This window comes from Epinephelus lanceolatus, chromosome 22, assembly GCF_041903045.1.
Source record: "Epinephelus lanceolatus isolate andai-2023 chromosome 22, ASM4190304v1, whole genome shotgun sequence".
Lineage (NCBI taxonomy): Eukaryota > Metazoa > Chordata > Actinopteri > Perciformes > Serranidae > Epinephelus > Epinephelus lanceolatus.
In genome coordinates this window covers 6,861,717-6,873,354 of record NC_135755.1, presented here as the reverse complement: position 1 = coordinate 6,873,354, position 11,638 = coordinate 6,861,717, and the positions used below count along the sequence as shown (strand labels likewise).

The following is an 11,638-nucleotide window of genomic DNA, read 5'->3' as shown; positions in this document are numbered from 1 at the left end:
TAGGGTACTGATAGTTTTCCTAAGGGACAGAGGTGTTTATTATAGAATCTGATGGATAAGCAGGGTTAGAAGAATAGGGTTGCTGTTGCTGACATGGGTGTGGGGAGTTTATAGTAGGATAAGGGTGTTGAGATATATATATATATATATATATATATATATATATATATATATATATATATATATATATATATATATCATGTGTATAATATTGTTTTGTTTTTTTGATCTGGTCAGGTAAAAGAATAAGAATGTAAGTCTACTGTTTGGTCCACACTCCGGAACAGAAGGGGGCGGTAATGCACCAATAAGCTGGATGCCAACCGCCGTTAAACAAAAAGAAGAAGAAGAACGTCACATTGTTTGAGCAAGATGGCGTCTGTTGGAAACGTGTGTTAGCAGAGTGTCTTTGTTGTGTTTTTAAAGTGTGAACATGTCTAAAGTCCAAATGCTGAGATCGTTGGTGAAGCAGCGACTAACTGCGGCTGCTGAAGAGATATTTGGGCTGTTTGAAAGAACGATAGCAGAGTACGAGGAGGAACTTTGTCGATCAAAAGAGGAGAACGAGCGACAACGGAAACTACTGGACGCTGTTTTCAACCCTCAGCTTCGGTTACACAGAGCAGGTTTGTTCATTAAACATTACAAGTTCATTATTAATAATATAACTGCAGGTTTGTTCAATAAATATTCAGTCTGTCGACGTTTATATGCCGCGTTAGCTTCTCTGGTGTCGTTAGCTTCTCTGGTGCCGTTAGCTTCTCCGGTGTCGTTAGCTTCTCTGGTGCCGTTAGCTTCTCCGGTGTCGTTAGCTTCTCCGGTGCCGTTAGCTTCTCCGGTGCCGTTAGCTTCTCTGGTGCCGTTAGCTTCTCCGGTGCCGTTAGCTTCTCTGGTGCCGTTAGCTTCTCCGGTGTCGTTAGCTTCTCTGGTGCCGTTAGCTTCTCCGGTGTCGTTAGCTTCTCCGGTGCCGTTAGCTTCTCCAGTGCCGTTAGCTTCTCCGGTGTCGTTAGGTTCTCCGGTGCCGTTAGCTTCTCTGGTGTCGTTAGCTTCTCTGGTGTCGTTAGCTTCTGTGGTGCCGGTGCCGTTAGCTTCTCCGGTGCCGTTAGCTTCTCTGGTGTCGTTAGCTTCTCCGGTGCCGTTAGCTTCTCTGGTGTCGTTAGCTTCTCCGGTGTCGTTAGCTTCTCCGGTGCCGTTAGCTTCTCCGGTGCCGTTAGCTTCTCCGGTGCCGTTAGCTTCTCTGGTGTCGTTAGCTTCTCCGGTGCCGTTAGCTTCTCCGGTGTCGTTAGCTTCTGTGGTGCCGGTGCCGTTAGCTTCTCCGGTGCCGTTAGCTTCTCTGGTGCCGTTAGCTTCTCTGGTGCCGTTAGTAGGGATGGGCATCAATTTTCGATTATCGATGATTGATTTTTAAGGCTTTTGATCGATCACAAATAATTTTGATCGATAGTCGCAGTGTTTCCTCTACAATGCCTGGCATAGGTCCGGCGTGCCGCCGTGCCAACGAGACCCCGCGCCCGGCGAGCACGGCGGCTCGACAGACAGACGACAGACGGAGGCTCTCGTCGCTCTCCAAAGCCTCTGCGGCTTCCCTTGAGGCCTCTGAAAACACTACGCCATTGAAAGACGGAGGTTTTGCTGAAAACCGAAGCCTGTAACCCTGGCTGGCAACGGTTGTAAACACCCAGGGGTGAACTGCGCATGCGCGCCATTCTTCCTCTTTGGCCTGGGGGGTTGAAGCTCAAAACTGGGGCAGCTGCGCTCTCTTGCGGCGACAGTCTGCACTGCACTCTTTTGTTTTCTCTCTTTTGAAATACTCGCTTATCAATTAATTGATAATTGATCGTTAATTTTTTTGATGATCGAATAATGAATTTTGATCGTTTGCCCATCCCTAGTAGTTAGTTTCTCTGGTGTCGTTAGCTTCTCTGGTGTCGTTAGCTTCTCTGGTGCCGTTAGCTTCTCTGGTGTCATTAGCTTCTCTGGTGTCGTTAGCTTCTCTGGTGTCGTTAGCTTCTCCGGTGTCGTTAGCTTCTCTGGTGTTGTTAGCTTCTCTGTCGTAGTTAGCTTCTCTGGTGTCGTTAGCTTCTCTGATTTAGTTAGCTATTTTTCCTTCGGGCTCTAATGCAGTATGTTTTTTTTCTTTGGATATTTATTTTAACGACTAACTGCGGCTGCTGAAGAGATATTTGGACTGTTTGAAAGAACGATAGCAGAGTATGAGGAGGAACTTTGTCGATCAAAAGAGGAGAACGAGCGACAACGGAAACTACTGGACGCTGTTTTCAACCCTCAGCTTCGGTAGCTTTGGATATTTATTATAGACAGGCTCTTTAACATTTAATTGGGATTTCCTAATTTATAAGGGACACAGGTAGCATGTTTACTAGGGCTGTAGTCAACTAAAGAAAATCTTGGTCGACTAAAGTCGCACATAATCTTCAACTAATCGATTAGTCATGGGGAAAAAAATCTGCACGTTATTTTTTTTACCTCTGCGGTGGTGTGTCTGTGTCACTCTGCAGTTACACCTCCAAAACACTAGTTGACGGTGGAGTACTGTGTTAAGTGCTGTAAAGTTTAGTTCAAATTGAACTTTATTTATATAGTTGATTCAAAACACACATTAAACACACATTAAACATGGCTTAATAGAGACAGTTTCAAACACAAGTACACAAATCAGCTTCACTATAACTCGCAGCATTCACAGACAAACACTTGTCTTTATCTGGACACATTTCCCCCACTAATACAACATGCTAACATTATTAGCACATGTCTGTGGCATTTTACATTGTATAAATTAGCCTAGTGTCTAGCGATCTTTTCCTCTTCTCATGCCAGGGACAACAGCAACATCTAACAAAGGTAACGGCACATAATTTGGCTCCATTACAACTCACAAGGTTCACCGACAAAACAACTGTCTTATACTAAACACTTTTTCCGAGCAAATACAACATGCTAACGTTATTAGCGCCAGCCTATGGCATGTTACATTGTATAAATTAGCCTTGCGACGAGTGTAGATTTCCTCTGCTCATATGAAGCCAGGATGAATCACACACAAGACTTAAGATGCTATTTTAGTGGAGGCTTTACGGTCTTCACAATTTATTGTTTTTTATCTGTGAAATACAAGTAGATACAAGCCTCGTTTCCACTGAGGGAAAAGGTGTCAGTATACAAAAACTGACAGGAGGTCTGCGTCACCGCGAGGCTGAGCGTGGGCGAATCCAACTTTCTGTCAACAACGGTGGTGTTTTGAAAACACCCCCATTTTCACAGGTAACTTAGCCTGTCCCCCCACCTCAGGAAATAATGAATTAGTCCTGGAAAGCTGTTGATGTAGCACTTTTCTCCTTATGAAAGTAACACGGCGATTATTTGACTAATGAGAATTTGGTCGGACGAGAACATAGCGACCAAATAATCGACTAGTCGACCAGGAGACTACAGCCCTAGTGTTTACTTCCTGTGATGAGGATCCAATAAATTCGATTTCCCAAAGTGTATTTTGTATTTATCCGTTGTAACACCTTATTTTGAAACGCAAAAGTAGATCATATCTGTATCATGTTTCACTCCATCAAAGTGTATGTTTCAAGAATGTAATTATTGAAGCATTAATGTGTTCATCATGTTAATGTTGCAGCTGGTCAATGTCCTGCAGACGTCCAGCAGCTGTCGGTGGTTAAAGAAGAGGTTCCCCCTGAGCAGCAGGAGCGGAGCTCCAGTGTGGACCAGAAGGACCCAGAGCCTCCACACATTAAAGAGGAACAGGAGGAACTCTGGATCAGTCAGGAGGGAGAGCAGCTTCAAGGGCTGGAGGAGGATGATATCACCAAGTTCACATTCACTCCTGTCCCTGTGAAGAGTGAAGATGATGAAGAGAAACCTCAGTCCTCACAGCTTCATGAAAGACACACTGAACAGATGGAAACAGAAGCAGAAGGAGAGGACTGTGGAGGAGCAGAACCAGCCAGGAACTCAGATCCAGATACACATTTACAACCTGAGACTGATGACAAGACTGGAGAGTCTTCTGAACCAGAGAGCTCCAGTGTGGACCAGGAGGACCCAGAGCCTCCACACATTAAAGAGGACCAGGAGGACCCAGAGCCTCCACACATTAAAGAGGAACAGGAGGAACTCTGGATCAGTCAGGAGGGAGAGCAGCTTCAAGGGCTGGAGGAGGATGATATCACCAAGTTCACATCCACTCCTGTCCCTGTGAAGAGTGAAGATGATGAAGAGAAACCTCAGTCCTCACAGCTTCATCAAAGACACACTGAACAGATGGAAACAGAAGCAGAGGGAGAGGACTGTGGAGGAGCAGAACCAGCCAGGAACTCAGATCCAGATACACATTTACAACCTGAGACTGATGACAGTGATGATTGGACGGAGACCAGAGAACCTCAGTCAGGTTTAAACTCTCTGGAAAATGATGAAGTCCCTGTCAGTGATTTGATTGTTGATGAGAAACGATTTAGCTGCTCTGAGTGTGGGGAAGTATTTGGTCAAAGTGGAGATCTGAAGAGACACAGGAAATCTCATACAGGAGAAAAACCATACAGCTGCTCTGAGTGTGGGAAAAGATTTGGCCATAGTGGAGATCTTCGAAAACACATGAGATCTCATACAGGGGAGAAACCATTTAGCTGCTCTGAGTGTGGGAAAGTATTTGGTCAAAGTGGACATCTAAAGAGACACAGGAAATCCCATACAGGAGAAAAACCATACAGCTGCTCCGAGTGTGGGAAAAGATTTTTCCACAGTGATGATTGTAGAAAACACATGAGATCTCATACAGGAGAGAAACCATTTAGCTGCTCTGAATGTGGGAAACGATTTGCTCAAAATGGAAATCTGAAAAGACATATTAGATCTCATACAGGAGAGAAACCATTTAGCTGCCCTGAGTGTGGGAAACGATTTGGTCATAGTGAAAATCTGAAGGTCCACATGAGATCTCATACAGGAGAGAAACCATTTAGCTGTTCCATGTGTAGTAAAACATTTGGTCAAGGTGGAGATCTGAAGAAACACATGAAAGTTCATACAGGAGAAAAACCATTTCGCTGCTCTGAATGTGGGAAAAGTTTCAGTCAAAGTGCACATCTGAAGAAGCACGTGAAATCGCACACAGGAGAGAAACTATTTAGCTGCTCTGAGTGTGGGAAAAGATTTCGTCGAAGTGAACATCTGAAGGACCACATGAGATATCACACAGGGGAGAAACCATTCAGCTGCTCTGAGTGTGGGAGAGGATTTGGTCAAAGTGGAAATCTGAAAAAACACATGAGATCTCATACAGGAGAGAAGCCATTTGGCTGCTCTGAGTGTGGGAAAAGATTTGCTCACAGTGGAAGTCTAAAGATACACATGAGATCTCATTCAGGAGAAAAACCATTTAGCTGCTCTGAGTGTGGGAAAAGATTTGGTAATAGTGGAGTCCTTAAGGCACACATGACCTGCCATACAGGAGAGAAACCATTTAGCTGTGCAGTTTGTGGGAAATCATTTAGACAGAGTGGAAATTTATATACACACATGAGAACTCATGATACAGGAAAGTGATTCAGCTGCTCAGTTTGTACATTTTTTTAATATGGAATAAGACTTAAACACATGAGAACTCAAATAAGAGATTGACCTTTCAGCTTCCGTGTATGTATGAAATCTTTTACACACACTGGACAGTTGCACCAACACATGAAAACCCACACAGGAGAAAAACCATATTGGTCAGTCCTGTAACAGCCTCATCAAACTCAAACTCATATCTAATTATCAATTATCCATTTCAACAGCAGAAGCGTCTATGCTAACTTCAATAATATTAAGGAATATTTACAGACATTTCATATCCATTTAGCATAATTGCAATATCGGAAACTTGGATCAATACTGAAAAAAGGATGGACTTTGAACTGGAAGGTTGTGAATTAAGGAATATAAACAGGAAAAACAAAGGTGGGGGAGGAGTTGCCATATATGTGGATAAAAACCTGAACTACAAAGTAATTGAAAGTATGACAACTGTGGTTGACAACCTACTAGAATGTATAACCATTGAAATATGTGAAGAAAAGAATAAGAATATTGTAGTTAGCTGCATATACAGGACACCAGGTACAAATATTGACATTTTCAGAGAATGGATAGAGGGTATGTTTTCAAAACAAAGCAAAAAAGTTGTTTTCATATGTGGTGTTTTCAACATTGATATATTAAATCCACATATGCATAAAACAACAGATTCATTTATTAATACAATGTACAGTTTGAGTCTATTTCCAAAAATCACCAGACCCACCAGAATTACATTCAGTTGTGCTACTTTGATAGACAACATATACATTAATGACATTAAAGACAAAACAATAAGTGGTATTCTAATTAATGACATCAGTGATCATCTACCTGTTTTTTATTATTATCTATGATTACAATCACAGGAACAAAAAAGACAGTCAAGCAAATAGAGTACAGGAGAATGAGGTCAGGGGAATCAATAAACACATTCAGGAATGAATTACTGGCACAACACTGGGAGGCAGTATACCAAGAAAACAATGTGGACAATGCATATGAAGTATTTTTGAGGGTTTTTAAGCAATTATATGGCAAAAGCTGTCCAATTAAAGAATATACAAGAAAACTGAAATATAGCAACTGTCCGTGGATCACAAAGGGATTGCAAAACGCCTGCAAAAAGAAAAATACACTACACAGAGAATTCATAAGACTGAGAACTAAAGAGGCAGAAAATAGATATAAAAGAAAAAAAAAGTTAACTCATATTATAAGGACAAACAAGAAAGATTATTATAGGAAAATATTAGACGATGATAAAAACAATATTAAAGGAATGTGGGGTATATTAAACAGTATTATAAGAAGTAGTTCTAAACAAATAGACCATCCAGAGTACTTTATGGATAAGGATAATGTAATTTGTAATAGAAGTGATGTGGTTGGCAATCTAAATAAATTTTTTGTAAATGTGGGACCCGACCTTGCAGAAAAAATCTCTGATCCAGGGACAGTTGGAAACAATATGGATATATTGATAGAACGAAATCCCAACTCAATGTTTCTCAAAGCGGTGGAAGAGAAAGAAATATTGGACATTGTTGAAAAATGTAAAAACAAAAAGTCAACTGATTATAATGACATTGATATGACAATAGTGAAAGAGGTCGTTGAAGGGATTTCAAAACCATTAACATACATCTGTAATTTATCATTTCAAACTGGTTCATTTCCAAACAAAATGAAAATAGCCAAAGTCATTCCGCTGTACAAAACTGGGAACAAACATCATTTCACCAACTACAGACCTATCTCCTTACTTCCACAATTTTCCAAAATACCAGAAAAACTCTTCAATAATAGACTGGATACATCCGTAGTAAAACACAAATTTCTCTCTACTAGCAATAATAGAAGCAATTGAAGAAATCACAAATGCTGTTGAGCAAAAGAAATATGCAATTGGAATATTTACTGATATCAAGAAAGCCTTTGACGCAATCAACCATAATCTATTACTGAAAAAGCTGGAACGATATGGCATCAGAGGTATTGTGTCAGACTGGATTAAGAGCTATCTACAGAAGAGACAGCAGTTTGTTATGCTGGGTAATGTTTGTTCCTCATGTTTGGACATTGTTTGTGGTGTCCCCCAGGGGTCAGTGTTGGGCCCTAAACTATTTATATTGTATATCAATGATATTTGTAGGGTGTCACAGGTATTGAAGCTGGTGTTGTTTGCTGATGACACGAATATTTTTGGTTCTGGGGAGAATTTAAAAGAAGTACTGGACCAAGTCACTAAAGATATGAGCAAATTGAAAATATGGTTTGACAGAAACAAATTATCATTAACCTTAAATAAAACAAAAATAATGTTATTTGGGAATCACAGGATTAACGAACAAGTACAAATACAGATAGATGGGGTGCAGATTGAAAGGGTTCATGAAAATAAATTCCTTGGGGTGATAATAGATGAGAAAATCAGTTGGAAACCACACATCAGACATATACAAACCAAACTACCAAGAAGCATTTCAGTTTTAAACAAAGCAAAACAGATTCTGGATCATAAATCACTCCGCATCCTATACTGTTCCATTGTCTTACCATAATTCAATTACTGTGCAGAGATCTGGGGCAGTAACTGTATGAGTTCAATCATTTCACTAACTATTCTTCAAAAAAGGACAATACGGGTCATTCATAATGTCGGCTATCAATGTCTATATATTTTGTGGTAGAAGGTTATTATTCACTTTGTACATGATTTGTGCTGTTTTGAATTTCACTATGTCTGTAAATTTTAATAATTTGGACTGTAGGAAAAGTGAGTGAGTATGTTCTTGTTTAGAGATCGAGAGGGGGGTTATCAATTCAGAGGAAAATACAACTTCAAAATTAACAGAATCCGTACAAACAAGAAAAGATTTTGCATTTCGTTCGGTGGGGTAAGACTTTGGAATAGTATGGGTGATGAGTTAAAACAATGTCCAAACATGCAACAGTCTAAAACAAAATACAAAGAATATGTTTTCGTGGGATACAGAGATGAAGTGGGGGTGTGACAGTCACTAGGTGTTCACAGGATACTGTTAGTGATTATTTATTTCTCTGTTTTTTTGTTTTCTATATTTATTTATGTTCAATATTAGTTGGTTCTTTTCTGTTGTGTTTTATTATTGTAGGTCCTTTTGTCTTTGTCCTTTTCAATGAATGCAGATGTATACATAGGTGTTTATCTCTTATAAATCATGTTCATTATTATCATTATTATTGTTATTATAATTATTGTTATTATTAGTATTGTTATTGTTATTATTATGATTGTTATTAACAAGGAAGCAGGATAGATTTAAAGTTAGAAGAAAGTGTTACAAGTGGCAACAACATCTGTGTTAGATCACACATGTACATCATCAAATTATCTATCACATCATTAAATGTGCTGAGAGTGTATTTGTATTGTGTGACTCAAAACTGAAAGTCAGATCTGGAAAAGGCGCCTGAAGCCATGTTTCCTCAGACAAATGAAAAGCCAGCCAACACTGTTCAAGAGATAGGAGTAAAGGAGGGGTACTCTCCAGGAGTAGAGCTGCATGCAGAGGAGGAGCTAAGGCTTTTCCCACTCCAATTCTGCCACCCACTATAACGAAAACATGATAGGCTGGTGATAAGCCTTGTCACACAACAACACAAACTAACTGTCTGATTGAAGGGCAGCGGAAGACCAGCGACTCATTGTGTTCTATGAGGGAAAATGACTGATTCTGTCAGTGGTCTGGTTGCTTTTAGGAGAGCATCATGTAACCGCATCAGTTTACAATTGTACAGGGCTGTCTGACAGCAAGGGGAAGTTTGGCCGTTTAGATAACCGGTATCACGGTGCTTGTTACCAACTTGTTCAGTCATCTCTGGGTTTCCCCATTCAGCAACGAGAACGTTCATTTGAAAGATTAAAATGATCAGAACTATAAAAGACGTGGGCTGCTTCATATGATATGAAATCAGTGGTGATCCTAGCTTATTTGCTGCCCCAGACAAGTTTGTTGTTGTTATTTATTCTTCTTGTGTACCAGGGAAACACACTGTAAAAATAAATAAATGAACAGTTTTAAAATCATTCAGTCCCTCATTTTGAATACGCACAAATTCAATCACGCACATTTATGAAACAACCTTCAACATGACCTTCTTTCACATGAAAAACTTTTCGTGCTGTGAAAACATCAACTAATTTCTCCTTCAAACAGGTGGATTTATTCAAGTTACTCACCGAGAGCTACATTTTACGAGGTTACATTGAACACGCCATGACCCATGACCTTTACATTCATGCTCTTTCTTTGCACTCCTCTCAGCAGATGAGAGCTTTTGTCATTTTGACATGATTTCGGATTTCACGTAACGACGGAGAACTACAAATCCCGCTTAACCTGCGCCATATCCTGACGTGCACCTTTCCAGAAATGAAACTACATCTCGTGGCGACGCAGACCTCCTAGTTATTGTGGTAAGCCGAACCCATTTCCCTCAGTGGAAACAAAGCTTTTAATAACTTGTATTTCAAAGATAAGGAACAATACATTGAGAAGGCAATAAAGCCTCCACAATATAGCATTTAAGTCTTGTGTGTGATTTATCCTGGCTTCATATGAGCAGAGGAAATCCCCGCTAGTTGCTAGGCTAGTGTATACCATGTAAAATGCCATAGACTTGTGCTAATAATGTTAGCCACTGAGCCAATAAACCCTCAGGTGCTTGTAGCACAAGGAATCATAACCTCAACCAACTTTGTTACAAGAAAACAAAACTTTCTGCAGAAGAAAATTTAATGGATAATTCATATTGTCTGTTTCAGGACTCAGGCATGTAGCAGTCATCGCTTGCTCTTGAGAAAATTAGATGCAATGGGGTTGGATGAAAATGCATGTGTATGGTTTCAGAGCTACTTGACTGACAGGCATCAATGTGTTAAGCTTGGCCATACAAAATCTGATTTTTTGTCAGTTAGTGGGGGTGTACGTCAAGGGTCTGTTTTGGGTCCATTGCTTTTTACTGTCTATATTAATGATATTATTCCTTCTTTAATTGGTTGTCATGCCCATTTTTATGCACATGACACAATTTTATATTGTACTGCAGATTCTGTTCATACAGCCATCAATAACTTGCAAACATAAACTACTTCTTAATGCAAATAAGATATGTTTACCCAAGCCAAAAACATTGATTTCAGTAGTGTGCATTTATACACCAAAACTGGCTCAGAAATCAAGAGAGTCACAGAGTACAAATATCTTGGCATCTGGCTAGATGAGGATTTCTCATTCAAATATCACATTAATGAACTTATTTTAAAGTTGCGACAAAAAATTGGCTTTCTGTACAGAAACAAATCTTGTTTCCCAGTGCTCTCAAGAAGAGTAATAATTGAAGCAGTGTTTATGTCTGTTATGGATTATGGTGATATTATCTATAGGCATGCTGCTGCCTCAACTTTGAAGGGTCTGGAATCGGTCTATCATTCAGCCCTTAGATTTATTACTGGTGATAAATATGATACTCACCACTGTGTTCTGTATGAAAAAGTTGGTTGGCCCTCTCTTGAGGAAAGGCACAAGAGGCACTGGCTTCTATATATTTTTAAGGCCTTTCTAGGCAAATTACCACTGTATATTGCAAATTTGTTGGAGTGGAACTCAGGCACTTACATGACCTGTTCAGCTGAAATGCTGCCACTCAAAGTTCCTCGAATCTGTACAAGTATTGGTAAGACTGCCTTTTGTTATGATGCCCCTAGCTCTTGGAACGCACTACAATACATCCTGAAATTAGACACACTCCCTTCACTCACAGACCTTAATCATAGATAACTGTGTTTCTAGTTGTAATTGTTTCAAATGACTGTCTTTCTTGTTAAATGTATATTGTTGTGTGTAATCACTGTCAATATTTTAATGGCTTGTCAACTTGATGGCATGTAAAATGAGGGTAACCTCAATGTCTCTCGAGAATAAATAAAGGTTATATATTAAAGCAGGTCAACTCATATTCTTTCTATACTAATGCAGTATCAAAGATCGTCCAGCAGATG

At 39.8% G+C, this 11,638-nt stretch overlaps 2 protein-coding genes across 3 annotated transcripts in view; both read left to right on the top strand.

Moving 5' to 3' along the window:
- Positions 1-330: 330 nt before the first annotated feature.
- On the top strand, positions 331-11,583 carry LOC144458270 (uncharacterized). The gene is made up of 2 exons (XM_078163873.1): positions 331-626; positions 3,653-11,583. Exons 1-2 carry the CDS (start codon positions 434-436, stop codon positions 5,578-5,580), a joined length of 2,121 nt encoding a protein of 706 aa, XP_078019999.1. The 5' UTR covers positions 331-433; the 3' UTR covers positions 5,581-11,583.
- LOC117245948 (Fc receptor-like protein 4) overlaps positions 9,931-11,638 on the top strand; it is a 44,680-nt gene continuing 42,972 nt past the window's right edge. For both annotated transcript variants that reach the window (XM_078163999.1, XM_033609578.2), the window contains exon 1: positions 9,931-10,054. The gene's annotated coding sequence lies outside the window, so the exon portion shown is untranslated. The remainder of the gene's footprint in view (positions 10,055-11,638) is intronic.